Consider the following 25,459-nt stretch of genomic DNA (forward strand, 5'->3'; position numbering starts at 1 on the left):
CTTTTGCAGGAATGCACAAACACCAACCCTCTTGTTATTGCGTCCCACTAGTTGATAGTATCATAGTAAAATTTTCATTTTATTTTCATGTTTGACAGTAGAATTATTTGGAAAAAAAGGGATATTTTCACAAACAATCCACATTTACTTCAGAATAAAAGACCCCAACTTTAAGTAAGTTTTCCGGGCATATTTTTATGAATTTACAACCAAAAATTGATGTAACATTTGATTCATATTTCTTGAAAAGTTTTTAATTTGAAAAAAAAAGTGACAAAAAAGATGAACTAAAATCTTCAGGTTTTTGCAACAATATCCATGAAAGAAAAAAATACAACTGCAATGCTAATAGAAATAATTACTACAAAGAAGACACAGACACATGCCGAGTCCACACAGAGAGGCTTAAGCTGAGACACAAACCAGAACCTCCTTGCTGTGAGCGGATTGTGTTTACCTGCACACACGCTGTGCAGCCCATGAAGCAAGTGCATGCCTGTAGAAGTATGTGGTGATAACAGGATGTAGCGTGATAAGTGTCACGCCACATCCTGTTTTATTTAGTTTTGTCTAGACAAGCTGAAGGTAAAATCAAGGAGTTCAAATCTGCATTTTGAACTTTTGTAGAGTCCAAAAGACGTCACAGACGGGTGTTTTTTGACGTGCCTGTTCCCGTCGAATCAGGGAGCCATGCATATGCTAACTTTAATTCTGTTATTTTGTGATTCTAAAGGAAGTCTTATTTTGGAAATCTACCAGATTCTGTTCACCACATCAGCCTGTCTTGCCGAGTAGCGTGACATAAAACGGATGCTAACTCGGACCGTTAGCTTTGCACAAAGCTAAACGCTAAGGAAGCCAAACAAAAAGACGTATTCGGAGAGTTTCTTTGGGGAGAAAAAAATCCAGTGAGGAAACTGAAAAAGAGCCAAAAAGCTCCTGGAAATGTGGATTTATGGAGACAGATAACAAATATTCAGCTTCTGGTTGTTAGCTTCCACTTTGACGTTATAGGGAAAGTTTTCATGCTAACGTCTATGTTTAAAGATTTAATCAAATAAAATAACTGACCAGCTGAAGATGTTTTTGAACTGATGTAACTCGTAAAAAGGACTTTACCTACAGAAAGGCTGAATTATTCAGGAATCTGTTTATAAACTTTAGCATAGAGAACGTTAGCACTCGGGTGTTTGGGACCTCTGATTAGTGCACATATATTTTCCCAGTCTGCGGCCCTCGGACTCATACCGGTTCGTGGTCAGGGGGTTGGGGACCCCTGGTGTAATGAGAGGGACCTGGTTGCAGGCAAGATGGCCCCCAAACGCAACATTAAACTCATCATTAGTCGGAAGCAGACATTTTGCAACTGTAGCTGGAAGCTGAATTTGCGTATCTTTACTGGAAGATTCCTAAACGTAACTGTAACCCAGTTCCTGTGTTTTTCTAGAGGTACAGCGTAAACGACATTCGAACTTCGGTTGAGGACTTCCGGCGAATGATGCTTTTCTGTGGCCAGGTCCTCTTGGACAGGAGTCCACAAACATTTTCTTGTCACTGATGAGGGGGAGGGGTCAGTTTGTAGGCTACAAGAAAAGGTGTTTTCTGATGCTAACAGTGTTTTCTGTTAGCATCTGAACTGTGATGCAAAAGGGAACACTGGATTCTCTTCTTTTGACTGTGGGGAGTGGGGGCGGGGTTTCAGATGGGGACAGACTGCTGAAAGGGGGGATACAATGTATTTTGGGTCTCAATCTCAAAGTCAGAATTGAAACTAAATATATAAATAAATCATGTGACTCTGATATTGTTCAGGGGTCCAGGCAAAATTTGGAGGTGGGCCGGATATCAGTTTGGGACCTCTGCTTTTGGATTTAATGGGAACAGCCAGCAAGTCGAAAACAACGAATTGGGGAAACCCAAAACATCAAAAAGTGATGCGGAGGTCACTTTTTTAGTAAACGTTCACTGTGTTCTGTGCATCAGTGAACATGCGTCTTCTCATTTTGCCAAATATATTCTGGCCAATGGGTGAGTGCTCTCCAAAGCCCTGTAAACGGGATAAATCACCTTTGTGTGTGTTCGTATGTTTGTGTTACGGCCCCAGTGGGCACACCGGCTAAAGTTTAGGGGGAAAACCAAAAATGCAACCATAACAAAAACTGGACACCAGTGAGAAAAAGGACCAGAGTCTATTAAATAAGGGAAGTGTCCTAAAAAGCAAAGGGGAAAAACAATTGGTTTGCTGGTTAAAACAAAAAGACAAAACAAAGGAAATTGGAACCGTGGCCAAACATAAAATACAGTAAGTCAGGGAGACGAGAACTCTGACCCAGCCATGTCGATCAGAGTCAGCAGCTCCCTGCTAACCAAAACTACCTAAAGAGTACTAAGACTACCAAGGTCCAACCCCAAACTAAAATAACAAAACCCAGTAGTCTAAGACTGCTGAGAACAGAAAGGGTAAAAGAGAACGAAACAAATGAGCAACTAAACCCCAACCAGCTCCACAGCCTTCTGCTCCCTGCCCCCCCTTGGTGAGGCCTGCAGGTGCTAATTAAGGCCACACCTCCCAGGTGAGCAGAAGGACGGGATGGAAAAAAGGTCCAGCAGTAGCAGTAAGATGTAACAGTGTGTGTTAAAAACCTAACATTTGCTTGTGGACTAGCATTCCTGTAAACATCCTCCTTTAGTTTTTATCCACGTCCTCATGAGTCCCATATTTGGAAAAAATCTCTTCAGGATGAAGAGATTTAGAGGCGGCGCACTCGTCTTTTGGACTAACTTTTATGTTGATGATGAAGTTGTTTATCTTCAACCAAACAGTTTAAGCACATGCGAACATTCCAGAGTTTGTAGTACTACATCTGAGGAACTTTTACCAGCCTACTCCACGATAAAGCGACGGCAGACGTGTGAAGGGTGCCCTCTCACCTCAAAGCAGTAGTCCTGCCCGAGGATGCTGCTGTGAACGGGCTTGATGATGACCTCGTCCTCCATGCTTAAGTCGAGAGCTTCCACAGCGCTGCTGGGGCTGAGCAGTGATTCATGGGAGCGAGACTCCTTCAGCCTCGGCATCAGTTGAGATCTGGGAGAGAGGGGAAGAGATGTGAGTCACCCGGCAGAGGAAGAGGAGGAGGAGGAGGAGAGAGATGGAGCATATGCACGGCACATATCAGCGAGCATTCATGGTGAAGTGCGAAGACGGAGGCTGTGAGGATGATTGAGACGGCGGCGAGCGGGGGGGGGGTGACAAGCTCTCAACATGACATCGCAAGAAATGGACACATGCTCATGGATTCACTGCTGATCTGGATGCTTATTGACTTTTCTAAATATTTAAAAATGAACAAAAAGGATAAAAATGAATGTACTCAATCCTCAACAAACACAGCCTCACATCAGTGCTTCCACAATGTTTTCACGTCATTCAGAATCATAAAATCCTGTAAATATGAAGTTAAACTTCATTAAAATCCTCATTTTTTATCTCTATCTTTTCAGTGTTTCAAATTAAGGAAGAAGGAAAGAGCCTAAAGCGACAGCTTGATCAATATTCAGGTCCAGCCACTCAGAAAAGTTCTACAACTAGTGAACACTTTTGCAGAAACGAACAGTCTTTTAAAGATTTTTTTTTTTTTTGCTTCTGCAACTTGGTTCAATTTCTGCTCCTGGACTATGACTCCTAGACTACCTTTTGATGTCTTTCTTTAGATTTTCAGTAAATATTCAATCTGTGATGGTCTGAGCAAAACCTTGAGCTGCTCCTCTGGAAATTGTCCTTTGGAGTCTCTGAGGGGTATAGAGTTATTCTCAGTGTGTGAACATTTTTAACTTGCTTTCTGGTTTGATGTTTGCTTCTTCGTACAGCTGCAAGGATTATCCAATTTTGTTAAAACTCACCTTAAGACCAACTCATTAAGGCCTCTTCCTTAATTCAAAGACAAAACCAGTCCAGATATAAACCACGTAAATACTTGATTTAAAAGCTTTTATTTTGAAATATAGTGCCCTTTTAATTATGATTATTCAGTTTTTAGCCAAAAATCATAAAGTCTGTTTCATTTTAAAAAGTATATATTTTCTGAAGTTTCCAAGAAATTAATCTCTGGGTGCTGTTAGCGCAGGAGTTAGCATCAGCTCATTTCCCATCAACCCTTTGTTTACACACTATCCTGCTAGCTTAGCATCTCACAAGCCTAAGCTAACATTAGCCTAGCAAAAAAAACCAAACAAACAAACAAACAAAAAAAAACGTCAATAACTTTAAACCAGAGCTCAGATGAAGAAAATTAGGAAGTTTATGGATCTATTTATCTGCAAGTGGAAGCTTCAGAATTGTAGGTGGGTAAGGAGACAGGCAGATACAGCATCAAAAAATAGAGCTTTTTCAACCTCGGATTTCCATCGGCTAATGATCCATCTCAATTTGAACAAAGAAATACTCAGAAACCAAGTTTCAATCCTAAATTATTTTATATCCATCATAAGAAAAATACTACAAGAACATGGCGATTTTCATCGGAGGGGTCTTTAACATCTTTGATAATGGGACTAATTAAGCATTTATTCTATATCAAAATGTTTGTCATTTGTGTAGTTTTTGGGTTAAATCTTTCATAGTTCCCTCTTTTTTTTAACTAAAAACAATACTTGTGAATTAGCATCCCACAGATAGCATCATGGTTTATGCGGGACGCTAAAGTACTCGTGCATTAGCGTCCACCACTAAAGTGCTTATAGTTAAGCTCAACGTCAGATTGTACTTCTCCAAAAGAGCTTTGAAAAAAATGTAATGGCATTTTTTTTATAGTGTTAATAGAAACAGGTAGACGCGTGTAGCAGCAAGATGCTAATGCTAATTTCGCAAAGTTAAAACCTCAAGTACCAGGAAATCAATGCAACAATACGAGTTACAGACTAGACATTTGATGTATTTAACTTGTTCTTACAAAATAAACTGCAAAAATTACAGATGTTTATAACCCCACACAAACCTTCATGGATCTGAATAAATGACAGGAAATCGACAAATTGTTTCATACTTTTTGGAGTTTTCTGTTCTTGCAAATTGAGCTAAAAAACAGTTTTATGTTCCATAATATTTGATAAAAAATACTGGGAGCTAAAAGTACAGTAATGTTACCACTCTTTTTAATTAAGATGAATTTAGCCCTTATATTTGGGTTCTCAGCTTAAAAAAGGCAACAAATTACTAAAATCTCCATTAAAAGCAGCAATTTTTGGGGAAGGAATTTTGGCAAAAAGTTGTTGCAAATAAAAGAGTTATCGGAAAATCTGTCTGGGATAAATTTAATAAGAATAATAGAGAAAGATTTGATGAGGAAATATTTCCAACTTCTTCTGCTTGCAACAAATACTTTGTTCCACTAAAAGTTTTCAACTACATTCTAAAAAAAAGCTTTTTTACTGTTTTACTAGTTTAAAAATATATCAATAAGTAGTTAAAAGAAAAAAAAACATCAAGTCTGGATGCAATATTGTCCTACTTTGCAAAGAAAAGATGATTTATTTTTAAGTTATAAGCTTTAAATCTGTGTCAACTGGTTTGTTTGATTGATTCTTTCAGGAAAAGCTCAGAATAGCTAAGTGAGTCATGCTAACTTATAGCTAAGACCCTACTTTTTTTTGGCTCTTATCTCTCAAGAACAGTAAAAAAATGAAAATACTCCACACCGGTTAGTTTGTTTGATGTGCTTTATGGAGATCTGGTCATCTTCAGCTGTTTTCTAGCCGAGCATCAGTTCTGAATAGAAATTTGGCCGGTCTCCCCAACTGTTACCGTGTTCCCATTTCTTCCTGATAAGACCTCAGAGCGCGTCTTGAAAAGTGTTCAATCCTCTGAGTAAGACAGCTGCAGGCTCCAATTTTTTATTTTTTCACTTCCTTTTTGGCCACAGCAGATTAAGAAACAAAGCAAAGAGCCTTTTGCTGTTTGATGTCGCCCTACTTTTCTTTATTTCTGGAAGAGTTAAAGTGAGGAGCTGTCACTCACGACTTCATTTATGCCACATTATTATACAAAAAACTCACTGTTGCAGTATTTTAAGTCACGATCATCACGTGTTCCCTAATACCCTCGACCCCGTTAAGGTCAGCCTCATGATAATGAGAAGATGGGATGTTTAATATTTGAGAGGGTGATCTGAACAAAAAAAAAAGGCGAGTGGGATAAGTCAGAGTGTGCAGGAAGAGGAAGAGTCCGTTCCCGATGTAATGAGAACATTCCTTTCAGCAGTGCCCTCTGTGGACACACTAATCCCATCTATGTGTGCAAACATTATTCACTGTACATCCTTTCTTCTGAGCTTTTGGGGGAGCATTCACGGCAGAATGCAGTGCACGTAATCACAGATTAGCAAACAGCATGGAGCCTTTTGTAAAGTTTACCAGCTTTGTTGTGAAATCCTCTGTTCACTGTGAAGTGGATAATGACCTGCATGCTTTTTTTAGGATTTGATCCCATTAATGTGTGTGAAAAAAAGGAAAATTAAAATAAAATCTTGTAAGGATGAGATCCTGACAATTCCACTGCTGGACTGCAGAGGAATATTTGCACCTCACTCTGCTTTGTGATTGGCTGACTGGGTACCGGGCAGAACAGACAGTCAAATGAGTGGAGAGGGAGACTGGGAAGAGGAGATATGAGCTCTGTATGCAAACTGTGAGGATGAGTCAACATTTTAAACAAAAGCAAGCCATAAAATCGGCCAATACCACTCAGAAGTGGCAATCATACAAGAAAATGAGGCTATTTTTAGAAGCAGCAGCTCATTTTAAAGGATATGTCTCTCTTTTCCTTACAGTGCCATTAAAGCCTTAATGTCAGTAATGCCTGTAGGAGTATAAACTGATAAATAACGCTGCCTTTCATCAATAAAGTAAGGACACACGTTTAATAAAGTGGTGCGAATCCTTCTCCAGTATTTTTCCTTCACAGATCTATTCCAACACATGGAAGACTTGATGCCACATAATTCTGTCCTCTAACACACTCCTACAATTAGTTTCTACTCCATGATCAATTTTTAAAAGGTTGACTCCTTCGTGAATTTACTACCAAATCCGATTCCCGATTGGTCAAAGTTTGACCTGGTTAAACTTGCAGTGGGTGTACCGTGGTGTTTCATTTTATAAGTAGAATTTGAAAAAAGTCGTTAGAACTCTCGCAAAAGTTTTTAACCCAAAACTCTAATTTACCTGTTTTTACATAAACTTCTTATTGGAAGTGGCCACTTTAAAGTTTGGAATACATACTAAGGGATAGAGCCAAGTTGTAGCAAAATAATCCAACAGATTTATTCTAGCAAATTGCATTTAATTGCATATAAATGTGAAGATGACCAGCATCTGTCTTTGACAGTCTGGTCTGTAAAGATTTACTGTGAAGAACAAACAAGCAGGACAAACTACAAAGAGAAATTTAGTGTTGTAAAGTTAGAAATTTTGTGTTACTTTTAATTTACATTTTTAAGATATGGATTTTGTTATAATGCATGTTTATTGGGACTCCCTGACTGGCATCAGACCTCAGCTTCTCAATAACCAAAGCCAAAGAAACCGTGTTGACATCATGCTCTAAATAAACACCAACTCATGACTGGCTGACTCGTATGAATGGAGAATCGTAGCAGTTGTTATTAGTTGGGTTTCCATTGGTTATGAAATTACACAAATTGGATTTGCAATAACGAATTTGCCTAAAGGAAACATGTTAATTTTGAAAAAACGTAGGTTTTTTGCAGTTAGAAGAGGTACTTTTTGTGGCATATCAAAATTGACATATTATTTTACAAATTAAATGAGTCATGTGACTCCACTGTGGAGCCACAAGAAGTTCAGAGGTGTCACGCGGCTCATCAAAAGTTGAGCATCCGCCATCGCTTTATTGGGAAGTAGGCTGGTAAAAGTTCCTCAGATATAGTTCTACAAACTCTGGAGTGTTCGCATTTGCTTAAATTGGTTGGTTGAAGATAAACAACTTGATCATCAGCATAAAAAATTTCCCCAAATCACTTCATCTTGCTCGCCGCTTGACGGCCTGAATAAGACGCAGACGTCTCCTTTGATAGATGATGATGAGCGCTAGTGCTGTGGCAGAAATTTGGAACTTGTGTTTTGAATGACTTATCATGTGAATTATTTGTGTTTATTCTAATAATATCGACTTAATAGAAACTGTATTCGAAAAGTGTGTTTTTTTTTTTTTTTTTACATTTCTAGAATTTGAATAATGTGCCATGCAGCAAGGCATTGACCAGTTGAGGAAGCATTCCCTTAGGTCTCTCCATCACCCATAGAAACCCAAATGGCTAGCCTTATAAAAGAGGCGGCGGAGAAAAAAGCGGAAAAGGTGCAAGAACAGATGTGAAGCGGGTTAGGCAAAACCTAGCCAGCCACCATATCGTACCACAGGAAACAAGAAGCATAAAACTGAACCTAAAGACAAGGAACAGCAAATGGACATAGATAGAAAGGCCATTGTATTACCCACAATCCCACAACATGCTTCCATGTGTCTGCAGTGGTCTGACTCAAAGCACCAGAGGCAAGGAGGGGAAAAAAAAGAGACAACTACAGCAACCTGCCCCCAAATGACACTATTGACCCCCCGGGGGAAATCACAGAGGGGGCAGTTGTAAAGAACCTAAATTGTCCTGTCCAATCTCCTTGGAAACCATTAAGTTTCCTCATCCCTGTACCACCAACCCAATCGTACAAGTGAGGTGACATGTTAGGCAAATCCCTAATTGGGAAACAGAGCAAATGACTCTTTATATGAATGGTAAAGATAGATGTGTTGTAATAAAATTGGAGGTGGGGGTTGTAGTGAACCCAAACACACTTCTACATTGTGTAAAGCACAGAGCTCCCCAACAATACATCAACTCTGTGTCCTAGTGTGAAGAAGTGAGGGTCCTCTTTTCTTTTAAATGAGTGTGTTGCATTAACATGAGGCATGTTAGGGGCTCCAATTAGGAAAGGAGGAACAGAAAGTATAGACTTTCACCCCCCAGCTTCATTCCAAACACTCAGAGGAGGGCGGTAGAGCCAGGCAGCCCAGGAGTGGAGACATACCCCTGGGGACGCCAAAGCAGGCACACGGAACTGAGGAGGCCGTCCCCAGAGACCAGGATGAGACCCCCACCAGCACAGCAGCATCCTGAAGCCCGTCTCCAGGTGAGGGCCACCATGACAGCGATTGATAGGGGGGGCTGTGAGGTCAGCCAGAAGCACACACAAATCATTCTCTCACACAAGAGTATACACCCACACCGAAAACCTCCTCAGGCCCCCCCCATAACCACACCCCCGGCACCCAGTTAGCACCCACCCACCAATGGGTGCACAGGGAACCCCAAACCAAGGGGAACAGAACAGTTCCTAACCTGCCTAGACACTATCTGATCGGTTCAGTTGGATTTGTCAAAACAAACGTGTCAATTTCACCAGATTTGCTTGAAATTCTCAATTCGAGATATGTGAATTAATGAGTAAAATGCCAAAAATATATATATATATTGGTGGAAATCCATGGAAAGGTTTGCTGCGGATGTAGAATCTTACACTTTCTCGTGAACACTGAGATTCAGAGCTTATTATTCATGTACCACTTTGCTAGTATTTCGTACAAACTGATCTAACACACGGAAAATGACTACCAATGATTACCAACACTATAAATGGAGCTTCATCCTCCAATTTCTCTCATGTTTGCCTCCCCTCCCCCAACATCCTCCAATCTCAGCAGAGAGCCCGTTTCGTCCTTGAGAATCCTTTCGGTCTTCCGTTTCTGTCCTGCAGAGCCTGTTTGACTGTTTACCTGAGGATGGAGGGAGTAGTTTCAGCCTGATGGAGCTGTGCTGCACATCTTTTCACTCGTCTGTTTATCTCCGTTCCCCTCTCTTGGCTGCCAGTCAATCTTTTCCTCTTTTGGGCTACGGTCTGGTAGTCTAAATATTTAAGGTGTTATGCAGGAGAAACGCTGCACAGAAACTTCCAGCAGCTCGGGGTGAAAAGCCGCCATGAAACTGGAGCTGTCAGATTCTCGGGCGATGGTGAAAGGAGCACGGTTCAACTGGTGCTAGTAAAAATCAAAGAAATTAGATTCATTTTTGGGACATACTTTGTGTTTTGGGTATCATTTACTAAAATGCAACAGTGTAAACGAAGGCTATTCCTTATTATTTTTCACAATTTTTCTTAAGAAAACACAATTTTGGATTTGAAAAATGCCATTAAAATAAATTCCAGTGTTAAATATAATTCACTTGTGACAGCATAATCGAACATAGAAAAATGATATATCTGAAATATCTAAAACTTAAATGAGTTTCTCAATCCCATACCATGAACTCTCCTCCACCATGCCGACCAGTTGGGCTAATTTGTATAAACGGATGATTATTTTTTCTACAATTTACACTTAAATTTGCAAAATCAGACTTTTTACTTATTTTTTTTACAAAAACTTCTTATGTTTATATAAAAGGATATTTCTGGACATTATGAACAGTTAAAATTAAACAATAACCATTTAACATTTATTGGTTTTACACCAAATAAAAAAAAAATGACTTTTTAATCAGCCTCTTAGAAATCAATAGAAATGGAAAAAAAACAGCCAATTTCAGCTTTAATGAAAAAGTTAATTATTTTTTTTCTTTTTATAAATGACTGTTTTGTTGTATTTTAGAGTTCTAAAGTTAAAATCACATTTATATACTAATAATTAGAATCAAAGAATCTCAATATACAAAGATTTAGTCTTTATATTGATTTTTAGGTTAATGAGCCTCATGAATACCTTCAGAATAGTAATATTTTAAGCATTAAAGAATAGAATTGCGAGACTGTTCACGTATCTCCATACATAACAGAACTTATCATAGATGATAAAAAATAAGTCTTTTTTACGACAGACATGTTAGTTTGACTAAGAGTTGGTATCTCTTTTCAAAATAAAATCCATGTTTCCACGCTCATGTTTGCTGGCTTACCTCCCTTTTAAAATCATCTAGATAGGAATGTGGGATTTGAAAATGTTCAATCATCTCAGAGGAGATGAAAAACGATAGTGTTGAGCAATCATGAAGGTGTAGCTGTCTGTTATTTTGTCATAAAAACTCGAGTGTGTTTGGTTGTGTAGCTGTGTAACTGCTCAAATATTTACAACAAATCTGTCCAAAAGTGAGGACGAAGCACAATCTAAGACACAATTAAATTTAGAGGATCCTCTTCCAGCACATCTGTGTTGCTGAGATTTTCTTTATCCAGACATCTTGTTGGCCGGTTTCACTGGATGTTCCCTCACTTATTTAGAAATCCATGTCGCTGGATCGGGTCCAGCCTTATCAGCGCAGAGTGGGAAGCAGACAGACGGCGCTCTGCCGGCGTTCGATAGAAACCAGGTTAGGAGTGGGTGTGGTGGAAAGAAAGAATAATAATAAATGGATTGAGAGTGGATCTGGGAAGCACTTTCTCCCTTTGCATCCTGTAAGGAGTTAAACCGACAGCCTGTCTGCCATGTTTTGAAACACTTCAGACTTCTAAGAAAGACGCTGATTTGTCAGCTAATCGGCGGCACCACAAGACATGTCGCATCAACATCTAAGGACAAGTACATTAATTTAGCACTGCCGTTTTCAAAGACTCTATTGTAAAAAGAAGTGGAGTCAATCTCCAAAATAAAAGCCTCTTTGTGTTGTCTTGTTTGCGACAAGAGGAATCGAAACATAAGGAATGGTCAATGTTTAACCCTGAGAGATGACTCGTCTGGAGAGCATTGGAACTCGAGGTTAAAGAAACACGAGGGATGCTGAGGCGTCCAGTTCAGAGCGCTTCCTGTGAATACAGCCCATCTCTGCGTTTGGCACCCGCCTAGCATTTACTACAATCAATAGCCTTTCCACTCGCACACTTACCAAGTCATTACTTGAAAACTATACACTCCACTAAACACATAAACAAGTCAAAGGGATATGAGTTGATAGGTCAGCATTCTCACACTTTATGCTCCTTCTTTAGATTAACAGCATTTTATATAAAGAAATGATAAATGTGTATACCGAATAGACACATTTACTTCACTTAAAGAGAAACGTTCGGTTTGAATACACCCAGGTGGACCAGGAGCAGCTCTCTGACCCATTTTTTTATGCTCTCGGTTCGTTTTCAATCTGATTGAGCTTCGGTTCGCTCTGAGATTTCTCTGGAACGACGGAACCAAAACGGCCACCATAGCCGGACTAGGAATGAAGCAATCGATAGGCAGCAGACAAATGTAAAGCAATGATTGTCGTGACCAAACACAAGGTTCATGTTTCAATCAGCACCACATCAAGCAGTCTTTTTCCAGTCTGAATACTCTAAGAATCGGTTCATGGCTTTTCATGAGTGATCTCAATTTTTTTTTGCATGTATCATTTTTGTGTAAAGTTTAAAATAAGTTGTTTTTAATGTATAAACTGAAACACATAACAGTTGACCCTTTTTTAATTCAAATCTGTAAAAAAATAAGTGTAAAGTAGAACGAGTTTGACGCTTGAAGGGCTAAAATGTAGGGCTAGGAAGAAGATGTAGGGGAAGAATTAGTATAATTAGTCTTTGGTTTGACCAGTATTAAGTCATACACTCTACCACATGGCCACAGTACTGTTATACAAGTATTTTAAATATCTGAACATACAACCGATGATGCAATAATCATGTTTAAGTATTGTGTTACAAACCATAAAAGTTTCTAAGGTAATAGAGGTGGGAAAAAATATATTTTTCATCCTCTACTCCTCTTTAGGCCACGGAAATCATATCTATTGTCTATGCATGACATCTGTTGAAGAATTGTACACATAAATTAAACAAATCAAATCGCTACTGAATAAATACGAAAAATATTAAAATTAAGAATATGTTAAAAATATTTATCAGAATAAGAATGGATATTCTGACAAATAGCTGTTAATTTCTCTATAGAAATCTGTGGGATTTTGGCTTCTTGAAACAGACAGGTACTTCCTGTTTGTGAGTCCAGTTTTCATATACAGTCAATGATGTAGTACCAGCTCCTCCAGGGCAGAAAAATTTTATAAATCTTGAACGTACTTCACTGACATACTGCAGGAGAGTTTTCTATTGGTGAAGACACCAATCACAATAATCTTGTGTACATTTTAGAAAAAAAAACAAACGCCTTCCTCTCTATAGATGCCTTTCAGCCTGAGGCCATTTTAATATTTATTTTCCACTAATCTCTTTGCTACTTGTGTATTAAAGACGGCTGCTTTGATGAAAGCTAGCTCAGAAAAGTCTCTATGAGACAAAAAAAAATCTTCAGATGAATAATAAAAATTATTTAAAAATGTTGGGACACTGAGAAAAAGGCTTTGATCATTCAAACCTAACAGTGACTTAACAGTTTTTGAAAAACGAGTTGGTGTGAGATAAATATTTTCTTATTTTGCCTTGATTTTCCAGTCTGCTTTTCCCAGGAAAACTCTTCAATCTAGGATGATAGACTTTTTTTTTGTTGCTCCAACTATATTTTTAGCATTTATTATTTTTCCTTTTCATGTATTTTTGAGTTCAGAGATATGAGACCTGTCAGGAAAACTGCATAAAACGTACAAACATGAGACAGCTTCTTTTGTAGAAGCGCGATAGAAGCAAAGGTCGCGGCTCATACTGACTTTCACCACATTTGTGCCCATAGCGTTCGTCTACAGTGGTAAAGGTTGTGCTTTGACTTGTTCAGTGTGAGTAATTAGAGAAGATTAGTCTGTCAGAATTCAACCCTCCATCTTGCATTTCGGATAAAGCCTTAAAAATGTCTGTTTTTGTGCACAAACCCCTTCCATCTGTCGTCTGTCGCCTGAACAGTTGGGGGAAGAATACACAGCAAAAAAAGAAAAGGACTCAGAAAAATCAGCAGTGAAGGGAGTAGGGGGGTGGGGGTCCTGCCAGATGCTAGTGGTGCAGAGTAGAGAATGTGCGAGATGAGCCGAAATGTGTCTGAGGGGCTTCGGAGACCCGGTCGGAGGATCGGGCCAACAGAACAGAGAGGCGAACCTCGGAGGATGAGCCGGAGGTTCAGCGGTAATCCGGCTTTTACACCCTGTGTAAGTAACCCTTTGGAGCAAGATTTTGCACGCATCACATCTATGCTGATGCTCCTCATCAAAAGTCCTTGCTGCTCATCCAGCCGTCACCTCGCTGAGCTCTGGATGGCCTCATTGTTAGTCGCTGACGGCAGCAGCGAAAGGACAAACGTGCGATTTGCTGAGGCTGGCTCAAGGAAGATGTCCCAACCTCTAAGCATTGTGGGAGTCAATGGCACCAAAATACAAGACATAGTCCCACTCTGATCATCTTTTTAACTATTGTAAAAGTTTATTTATGATTATGCTGTTTTTAGCCAAAAGAAAACCAAATGTTGGTTTCTAGGATGTAGTTTCTGAAGGAGTTTGTTAGAAATTTGCCTCTCAGTTGTGTTTTTAAAGTGATAAAATTGACATTTTATTGGCTTAAGCCGGGGGTCGGCAACCTGCGGCTCCAGAGCCGCATGCGGCTCTTTAAGCACTCCCTTGCGGCTCATTGGCGCTTTTTCAAAAATGTTTGAAAATAATAAAAAAATGTTAGAAGGAAATATATTGTAGCGATTTGGGTGGGAGCATTACCAAGCAGATGGCTGGCAGGTTTGAATCCAGACACCACTTGTGTCCGATACATTGCACGACCCAGAACCACGACCCAGAACCACGACCGAGAACCGTACACGCAGGCCATGTTAATCAATTGATGTCGACATTTTGATCACCATTTATTTAACAGTACGGAACCACAGAACAGCCGACACTGTGAGGAGGGTGACTCATACACACACCCCTCTCACTCATGGTGCCGGTAAAACACTCAAGTCCCATAATGCAACACAAGTACAGACACTAACTCCACCCACTAACAAGGAACTATTTCTAAATTAACAGTCAGGCTGCCACAATATTTTTGTTTTAATACGATTTCTGTAGGAGGACAAACATGACACAAACATCCTTTACGTTTTCCAGTTGTTGTGAGATGAGTGTAGATGCTTCCACGTCGGCTGAGTCAGCGCACAGCAGAATTCCTGCCCGTGCGTCTGGAGCGCACGTGAGCGCACGTTGCTACGCGGGTTTTGAAGTCGGGTCACGAGCTCCACGTACAAATCGGCACGCATTGAGCGCGCTGAATCTTCAATCCGGTTCAAGATTTCCACGCAGAGTCGCAGCAGCTCAGAGCTGTAACTGTGCGTGGAAATCTTGAACCGGATTGAAGATTCTGCGCGGGAGCTGCTTGTGGGCGGAGTCTGCTTCAAAGCACAGAAGTACCAAACGTGATCACGAAGGAGAAATGAATCATTACGGTTTGTGTCCGGTCAGGTTAATATGACACCAAGATGAGATGAGCGCTAATGAACAGTAGAAGAAGAATAGAAGAAGAATCTCCTCCCCGCCACTGCGTGCGTGACCGCGCTGCTCCGGTGTGGATACCACCTGCTGAGCGCGGCGATGTGCAGGTCTCACACACCGGCCGCGTGCGGTGCGTGGCGGGGAGGAGATTCTCCTTCGATTGTATTTTTACTGTTCATTAGCGCTCATCTGCATCTACAACAGGGAGAACCGAAAGTAAAAGTGTTGAAAATCCCCCAAATCTTTCTGAAGACTTTTGTTTTCACAACTCTGTCATTTTAAATGTCTGACTATAAGACTCACGCGCGCTCCAGACTTGGAGGGCAGGAATTTAGGTGTGCACGCGTTTATATTGACTCTTCATTGAAATTGTACTCTTGATGTACTCTTGGACTCTTGAGTGTGGAAGCACCTTAAAGGTGCACGTTACATTTTTGTGGGGTTTTTTCAAATCCTCTAAATAAAAATGACATCAAAAATCGTATTTCTTTATTGCATTTCTTTAATTTCATCAAAGCAATGAAACAAACTGTAATTCATTCATATTGTAGTGATGGTCTCAGACACGGTCTGGCAGCGCAAGGAATTGTGGGTTACCCATTCTTTTGCCTGTCTGACTGGAATTGGATTTAAGTTTGGGTTTTCCTCAATGTGTTTTGTTGTCTGACTGTTGAACATTTGTTGGAATTTATGATTTTGTCCTGTTTTGTTTGAATTCTTTCTGCACCTGGAGTGAGAATGAGGGAGAGACTGATCAGGTCCCCCTCTCGTTGTGTCATTGTGGGGTGTCAAAAAAAAAGCTCAAATGTTCGTTTTGAGGCTATTCAGCTTTAGACAGATATTATGACGTTGCAGTGTCTCACCATCTTCTCATGAAGCCAAACATGAAGCTTATATGACACGAGGATACGCAGCAGGAGAAATAATCGTTAAAATAATCATTAACTCGACACATTCTCCATGTACACTTACAGTGTAAGACTTTTTTAAGCCGTTTCAATTTATGTGGCTCCAGACACATTTGATTTTTGTTGTATTGGTCCAAAGTGGCTCTTTCAACACTTTGGGTTGCCGACCCCTGGCTTAAGCTATAAAAAAATGAGTTTTTTTTTTTAGGTAAAATATCTTTGACTTTTTCTTTATGGAAAAATGGTCAGAGTGAGACATCTGTCAATTCTGTGAAGTTTCCGATTTAAATTTGTGATAGGGTGAGTGCTCTCACCAGGCGTTTTTAAGTTTAATCGAGCCCATGTTCGTGGTGAGTCGGCTGTGTGCGTGCGAGCGTTGTCATTGTCTGTCTTTGTAAGTGAAATATACAATGTTACTTATCTTAGGATTTATTTAAAATGTGTGTCTAGTACAGGGGTAGGGAACCCTGGTCCTTGAAATAATTACCTGGTTCAGGGTGTGTCCAACCACTATTTTGGAGTTTAGCTAATATTTCACCTACATGCTAGCTGTTTGGCTAATTTGGGATTTTTTTTGTTTGTTTTTAGGCTATTTTGGAGTTTAGCTAATATTTTAGCTGCATGCTAGCTATTTTGGCTAATTTAGGATTTTTTTGTTGTTTTTTTTAGGCTATTTTGGAGTTTGGGTAATATTTACAGGCTAGCTGTTCTGGCTAACCTATGTTATTTTCATTTTTTTAGGCTAATTTGACATTTAACTTATATTTTAGCTAGCTATCAGCTTCAGCAGTTTCAGCTATCAACTTCCGCATCTTCACCGGCCAAATTCAGCTTAAGCTTTCACACTAGCATTATCGCAGGAAATGCTACATATCTAATTTTTAGTTAGTTTAAAGCTAATGATGGTTAAGATGTGTCCTTTACATCCACTTTGCGCATGGCCCGATTAGTTGACTAATCGGAAAAAATAATCAGTGATTAGTCGACGATTAAAATAAGGGCAGCACTAGTGTAGTTCACGCCAGTCAGCCCTCCGTGGCCGCGATCACTTAGGCGTCTAGTCTATTTTTTTGTGCATTTTTGTTCTGTATCTCTCTGCTTGGAGTGATACATGTAGGGATAGGAAGAAACCATAATTGTAGGGAAGCAATTCATCTCTTTCATTAAAGCCGAAAGTTTTAATGAAATCTCGCCACAAAGATAACGACGACATTGAACGTCCTTGTTCATTTATTTGACCAGTCGAGCCACAACTGAAAGTTTGACCTGGGTGATCCGCGAAGAACGACTCCATATTTGGAGCTGAGGAGCAAAACTGTCTCGGCTGTCGAGCGTTTTACATCCCGCAGCCCATGAATCTGTTCTCATGCTCCTCACATCCGAGACTGTGAGAACAATATGTGATAACACATGGAATAGTCTTTCTGGCCCAAACATGTCAGGTTTCATAAGGACCACAAACTACTGGAAAGTTTTCCCTAAACTCCTCCACTGTAGAAAAATTCATCAATACAGAAACAGTGTTGCTCCACTGGCACTTTTGGACCCACGTTTTTATAGGAAAAATGTAAAAAAGAAAATAGTAAAGTGATTCTCAACAAAAATTTTAGCAATTTTACATGATTGACAAATCACATTAAAGTTCTGGAAGGATAGATGAGATAAAAGCTCAGGTACAACAGAGGAAAAAACACAAAAATGCTAATTTCTCTGAGAGCTAGACCGTATGTTTCTAATGATCTAATGGAAAGACAGAAAAACACAGATTATGCTGGGATGAAGGAGCAAAAAACATTACCTAAGGCGCCTAATCCATGCACCAAAGAGGGTTTAACGCTACAGCTTTGACTGGAAGACTGAGACGTATGTTGGCAGTAGGTATGTAAGTAGCGGCTCTGCACAAAACGGCCTTTCACTCAAAGGGAGGAAGGAAGCTTTTAAGGTACAGAAATTAACAAAATAAGCACACCACTCCCACGCAACAGAAAAAAAAAACAGAGATGCTTACACAGGAAAGAATAATAAATGATCAGCTACTCCAGGCCTCCGTTCCAAGAGTCTGCAGGGACGCCTGACTCAGACGTCTGGCAGGCACATTACTCTGTGGGAAAGGCTGGCTGCTAAGTGAGATCAGGTGGTTGCAGAGCAACGGCGAGCGGAGCCAAAGCGGCCGCCGAGCCAGGTTCTGGTAGCACACACGGCTCGATTACAGAGAGCGCAACCTCAGGAACATCTGCTGGGAAGCTCGCCGCGAGAGCGCCGTCTCTGAGGCTCGTCTCCGAGGTCGGGCTCTGATTAAGGGAGGACAGAACATCTGGCTGCGAATGTGACGTGTGATGAAGATGATCAAACCGGCCGGCTGTAAGACATGATGATTACTGCTGGTGATGCGCGACGGACTGCTAAGTTTTTAAACACATGGAATGAAGACATCGGGCCTCGCTGGACATGCCAAACCGATGCAGATATTACTGCTAGTAAATGACAAACAGCTTATTCTGGCATCTGATTGTCCAGAGCTTTGATCTCTGGAAGATGAAAATCTAAGATCATCAACAAAATCTGCTTAGGAGTCAAACCAAGTCATGACAGCCTTAAACATAAAATATAGTAAAATATACTTTCTATGTATTTTTAAATAAAAAAAGACATACATTTAATTAGGTCAGGGGTCTGCAACCTTTAACACTTAAAGAGTCATTTGGGTTTATTTCTCATGACCCAGTAGGAGCCACACATCCTTTAGAAAAATAAAACTTTATACTTATGTTATTGTTATTTTTATGAGAAATATAAATAAACTATCATTTTGTGGCATTAATAAAACAAACTTTAAGAGAAAATAGATTGTTTACCCTCAAATATGAACAGAGGTTCACAAGACTTCCTTTCAAAATAAAAGACTTCCTGTGTCACATTATCATCTTATTGAGGCAAATCTGGTGGTAGGTTGGGTAATGTCAGGAATTATAATTAAGAAAACATTTTATTTTTAAACATTTGTGATACTTCTTAGCCATAAATTCATAAATTTAGCTTTCTAAATTAAAAACACACATAAAACTTGTCAAAATGTTTAGTTTTTGATTACCGAACCACTATGGCTACTGCGCTTTGGAGGTCCACAGAGTGAGAAGTTATTTTACTTTTTCTAAAATTTACTTTACAATTACTTTCTAAAAAAATAAAATAAAAAATAAAAGAGCTTTGTATTTAATCAGAGCGCCACAATGGAGGAGCAGAAGAGCCAGACATAGCTCTGGAGCCGCAGGTTGCAGATGTAAGTCATAGTCAATAACTTAATGTTAAAATGTAAAGAAAAATATGTTTACTTAGACTTGTGATTTAAATAATACTGAGTTGGCACGATTATTTTATTCCAAGCTATTATAATAGTCCAAATTCTATTATTTTAGACTATTTTTTTTATCACATGATGCAGCATAAAAGATACCAAACAATAAAGTGTCACCAACACTTCTGATGCTACAAGAAATGTAATAATTTTAGGATTGTGCTTTTTTCAGAGACATTTTGACCAAAAATCCCCTCGGATTGTTTATTTAAAACTGGCTTCTAATTGGCTAAAGGTGTATGGCGAAATTACTTGGAAACGCCTGGAGTTACCCTCTTAATGCATCCTAAAGATCACAAATATTTAAGACTTTACAAAAAATATCTTGAATTTAGAGGCGGAAATTATGTTGTAGGAAAGAAAACATCTGACTTCCACATTTAAACTAGTTTAGAAAAAAAATATAAATTGAACTCCTATATTTTTTTTTACCCAAACTCTGGTAATGCAAAACCTTAGAATAGAAAATTTTAAGTTTAGTTTATCTTTGTCTAGATTCTTGGAGATATTTTTCTATTTTCCTACCTCATCATTGCACAGATTTGCAGAGTTAATGTTGGAACTTTTTCAGTTTCATTTTTTTACTTTTTTTTTGACGTATTTTCCTCATTGAACGCCGATGACATCACCAAATTCCTTCTAAACAAGGATGGTCAGACACAAAAGGTCTGACAGGTGTTCGGTCACGCCCACTGAGGCTGTTTGAATGCCAAGTCCCCTCGCCCCCTTGTTAAACAGAAGGGGGGAAATCCCCTTTGTGCTCTAGTGAAAATATTAAACAAGTCACGTGGAGATAATTGGTAAAATTGGTATCTAATATTACTGTTTTCTTTCTTACTTTCTAACATTTTGTGGTTTTATGACTATTCTGAGGCCACAAGGTGATGGTCTTTCCAGCCACATGTAGCCTGCAGATTACTACTTAGTGATCAGCCCTTTAAAGCAGACAAAAGACAGAGAATTTATAACAAGGCCAGAGGTCGAAACAGCGAATGACTCCATAAATTAGAGCTGGGGTCAGGGGTCAGATGTCGCACGGATGAGCATCAGGGCTGCAGCATCGATTTTAGCCACATAGCTCATGAAAACGGAGATGAAAACCACCAGGAGGACCGATCAGGGTCGATGTGAGGAAGCAGTTCTGTTTTCTGCTCCGTCACTGGAGCCAAAAGACTGTCACTCGCGCAAGCAGATATTACTGCATCTTTTGGGGATGTTATAAAGCAACTTGTTGGAATACCTTACAGGAACCAGATTAATAATTGATCACACTTAAGTAGGAAAACAAATCTGTTCATTTCAGCTTCTGTGGCCACTAATGTCGTTCATATTGATGTCTCTTTTTTCTCTATTCTACCACTTTTAAATTATAATTTAAATAGACAAAACTAATTGTTATTAGTTGCTTTATATATGATCATTAAAAAAGATTTAATTGCAGCATTATCAAGGAATAAATTAGGACAGACATGAGAATTATCTAAGGTGGCTTCCTGTTCCGGGTCAGGCGCCATCATCCAAAGGTCACCGATCCATCACAATGAATTGAGTTTATTGATCTTTTAAAAAAAACTAATTCTCCTCCACGACCACAGCTTTGGAGATTTGACCAAAAGCCTTCCGCAGTGCTAAACTCTTAACCTCAGTGACCACAAAGAGAAAGTGTTTCGTTAAACAGAAATCTGAGCAGAATATTTAGCAAATGTTTAAATAAATCGAATGAATGACTTTAGCTCAGAAGATTGTTGCTTGTTGTTTATATAATACAAACAAAAGCTCAAATGAGGAAATTTCTAGTACCAAATTAATAATTTATTAATTTTCGGCTCCGATATTTGTTTTTACTTTGACGTGTATGGGCCCTTTATTTTTTAAATCTGAAGCTGATTATTTTGGCTCTAGATTGTCCCGCCCACTGCGCCATCTGATTGGTTTTGCAAACCATGCACAAGTAAGGGGCAAAGCCAATCAGAAGCTGAAACTGTTTGCAGGGTCCTAAAACGCGGCGGATAGAAACGCTTTCTCATGCGGAGGATCTCTGGAGGATGTACGGATGTCGTTGGAGATATGTGAACACAAAACTCTCCTGAAATCATAATACACATGTGATAAACATTTGCATGTCACAGTACTATCAACTAACACAACAATAAACATCTTAAAGTTCCACTACAATCATATTTTTTTCCTGTTGTAAATTGGTTCCCAGTGATCATTTAATCATGACTGTGCAGTTTTTAGCCAAAATCAAAAAGCCTTCGCCGTTTTTTAAAACCTATTTTATTTCTAGCGGTAGTAGCTCATACAGACCTGGCTTGTGGGCGGGACTGCTGGCAAGAAGAAACCTTGCCCCCTTCCCCTCCCCATTGCTGTGAGCTCTGTCTGTGAGCAATAGTGGATCAATCCAACTTGGACGAGGTAAATGAATGTTAGCAAGGCTGCGGAGTGGTAAGAAAGACGTGCCCAGTCAGTAGTTGTGTCCTTAGGTTTTTCTATCATCCAGTTTTCTGATTTGACTCGATTTGAATTAAGAAAAACTAAGAAATGCAGTTTTAAATTAAATTATTTTATGTAGGTCATCTATTATGAGAATAATGCTATAATACATGTTAAAAATGCAAAATAAATACGATTTTCATTTAATGTTTTTATCTATTTTTAAAGTGTTTTAATTATGGTGATGCCGTTTTTCTAGCACATAATTTCTGCAGTAATTCACTAGAAATCATCTCTGAGATGTGGACGAGACCATCAGCGCAGAGTGAGCCTGCCCCCACTTCCCATCATTCTTTAGTTAACACTCTTTCCCGCTAGCTTACAGCCCCTCAAAACTCGAAGCTAACATTATAAGTGCAACAAAAATGACGATTAATATTGGAAGGTTTTGGCCGTTTTGAGCCAGATTGAACATGAAGACGTTCAGGGATCTATTTGTGTAAAAGTACAAAAAGCTTACAGGTTCTAAGCCACTTGTAATCTTTTTCTAACAGCATTTTTTCGTCTGCTCCTGATTTACAGAAATTAGAATGAATTTAGAAATGCAATTTAAGCTTCATTTTGTCCTTCATTATGAGAAAGACGCTCCAAAAACATGTTAAAAACACCTAAAACGTGATTTTCATCTTTAATCATAAAATGAATGTTTGTCACCCCGTACTGAGATAAAACTCTACATTTTGATACCATCACATTCCTTTTTACTGCAAAGGCTTCTTTTCGTTATTTCGCTATAAAAGTTATTTAAAGCTGACACATCCACTTTGACATTTCCCTCACTTTCCTCCTCGATCACCGATTTATCATCTAATGCCTTCAGCTGTGGAAATAATAGTTTTAGAGCCAAAGAGCCACAAAATTAAAAGAAGCAAAGCAGATGAATGAATCACTCCGGACCAAAGCCTGCGAAGGTCGCGTAAATTAATTACATCCAAGCACAGAAAGCATAGCTGTTTGCTAAAAACAACATGGGAGGGATGGAGGAGAAGAAGAGGAAGTTACTTTTTTTTTTTTGCTTTCTTGACCTGAATTTTCAAACACCCCTGTGGCACTGGACAAAGAAACAGGCGAGCACTCAAGTTCGGAGAGAGAAGCTGGCTGCCCACACATCAGGGCAAAGAATATCCGCCTTTTTCAGTTTTTTAAACTTTCTTTCTGCTTTCATGGTTGAACAGGGTGATGCATTTTTAGCTTATAATTGTCTCTAAACTGCAGAGCGTGCTGTCAATACCAGGAGAATATTTGCACTGTAAAGCCGAGGTTTGCCTCTGGCAATGAATAGTTTTCATGTTCAAGTCTAAGCATGTCACTGTTTGTTTGGGTCATTGTCAAACTTCTAAGCTTTTCTGTACTTTTGCTCTTTTGAAGAACCCTTGACGACATAAAAATGGGGGGAAAAAAAGAAGAGAAACTTGTCGATGGCAGCCACAGACAATCCTGAGTGGGTGGATGCAAAAACAGGGTTTTCCCTAAATCCGGCAGCTGTGCTGCAACTCTCCACAGCAACAAGCACACCCATGAAGAATGTGAGAACGAAGCCGCACTTACGATCTACTGAATATGTGGAACATGGTCCAGCAAAACCCCCTGCGAGCCCCAAAACGCACGCCTCGGCTTTAGCTTGCATTCCTCCCGGCTGTCCTCTTGAGCCTCCGCTGACTATTTTGGAGTCTCTGGGAACGTGGCTGGAGCCTCTGCCCTGCGCGCTCCACCAAAACCGCTCCCTCAGGATGTCTGCCGCTCCGAAACACACCCCTCTCCACATCCCATTTAAAAAGACAGCGCTGTTATTTAGGACCAGCCTGCCCGTTCTCCCCTGGATTTAGATGGTGGTAACATTACACTGAGATGAAGTCATGTGGAAGCAGCATTACAGTAAAAAGATTCGCTAACTAATCACATGACCTGAAGCGGATCAATCCCCCTGCAGACTCTCGTCTTGATCTCAAACGGTTTTGAACTTTCTGGCAGTTTTATTTAAATCCTCCGAGATGTCATTTTAATATTTTCTCCTTCATCTATATTTAGTTCAGATTTCAGCTGTGTTATGTAACAAACTCAAACAGGGCAGAGAAAGCAACCAAAATAGTGATTAAAGAGAAGAAAAAAAAACGTTTTTCTGCCATGATCAAATCCACCTCCCCGTCTGTTTCTGCTACTGACTCTCAGTTGGCAGCCAGGAAGTCCATACCCTCCTGTTCCCTTTTCTCCCCCTTGTAGCAGGAAACAATGGCCTCGGCCTTCAGCTCCGTGTTCTGTGGGAGCGGAGTTGTTTCTTGGCTGAAGAGGAAAAACTCAGCGAAATAAAACATGAAAGAAACAGGAGGGATGGACAAAAGAGAAGAAAATGAGGCAGGAAGAGCCATGTGCGTCATGTCCTTTCAAAGTAAAAATAAAATGCAACAAACATACCGTACTTTTCTGAGTATACGTTTTTAGATAGTTTGGCTAGGGTGTGACTTATATGTGTTAATTTACTATATAAATAAGCTCATGGGTTCGTTGTTTTCCAACTAACTGCTGATGTGTGTACAGCATCCCCCCTGATTGGCAGGTGTTAGGAACTAGAGACATCCGCGAATCCGCGAAATCCGCGAATATGGAGAATTCCACCCGTTTTTTGCCTGAGATATACCTCAGCACCTCCTTCGGACACAAAAGTTTTATACAAGCGTCTTGAGTTGTCAGAGTTTTTGTGACAAACCGGAAGAGTCATGTGACTGACTAAAAAATCTGTGAAACCGCGAATAAAGAAACCCTAAAACGCGGGGGAACACTGCATCAGTATTTGCTAATGACAACAATGCAGAAGAAGTTTTACGCTACGATTAAGTAGTCACATTCAAAAGAAGGTTTTTGTAAACACTCTGTCAAGGCTTCCGTGCTCAAACCTCTGCTGTTCACGCATCAATGTGCAAGTTTTTAGGTCTGTTTTTGGTCTTTTCGTACAAAACGTGGCCAATGAACTAGCGTTAAAAAAGTTAAACCATTTGACCAATCAAGGACTCGGATTTGCGAATGATGTACAGATGGCGTCTTTTTTTCTTTTGCGGATGTGCTAACCGCTTGAAAATTGATCATAGAGTAGAAAGTAATAATTGCGGTTTGTGTCCGGCCAGAATTGCATGTCACCAAGTCTTTCATATATCGGAATAGAGCTGTGAAAGAAGAAAACCTGGAGCAGGATTTACGAGATTGGAGGACAATTATCTCCAAGCTTCTTCCAACTGTGAGTA

The 25,459-nt window shown here is 39.6% G+C and overlaps 1 protein-coding gene across 7 annotated transcripts in view; it reads right to left on the reverse strand.

Moving 5' to 3' along the window:
* Window positions 1–25,459, reverse strand: part of dab2ipb (DAB2 interacting protein b) — a 189,105-nt gene that overhangs the window by 54,136 nt on the left and 109,510 nt on the right. For 6 of the 7 annotated variants that reach the window (XM_036214499.1, XM_036214498.1, XM_024257824.2 and 3 more), the window contains one exon: window positions 2,932–3,085. In XM_036214499.1, the coding sequence (XP_036070392.1) occupies window positions 2,932–3,085 (154 nt within the window). Of the gene's footprint in view, window positions 1–2,931; window positions 3,086–23,771; window positions 23,983–25,459 lie in introns of those variants that run through there. The other variant, XM_024257826.2, reaches the window with a different exon arrangement.

Source organism: Oryzias melastigma, linkage group LG12 (assembly GCF_002922805.2).
Source record: "Oryzias melastigma strain HK-1 linkage group LG12, ASM292280v2, whole genome shotgun sequence".
NCBI classification, from domain to species: Eukaryota; Metazoa; Chordata; class Actinopteri; order Beloniformes; family Adrianichthyidae; genus Oryzias; species Oryzias melastigma.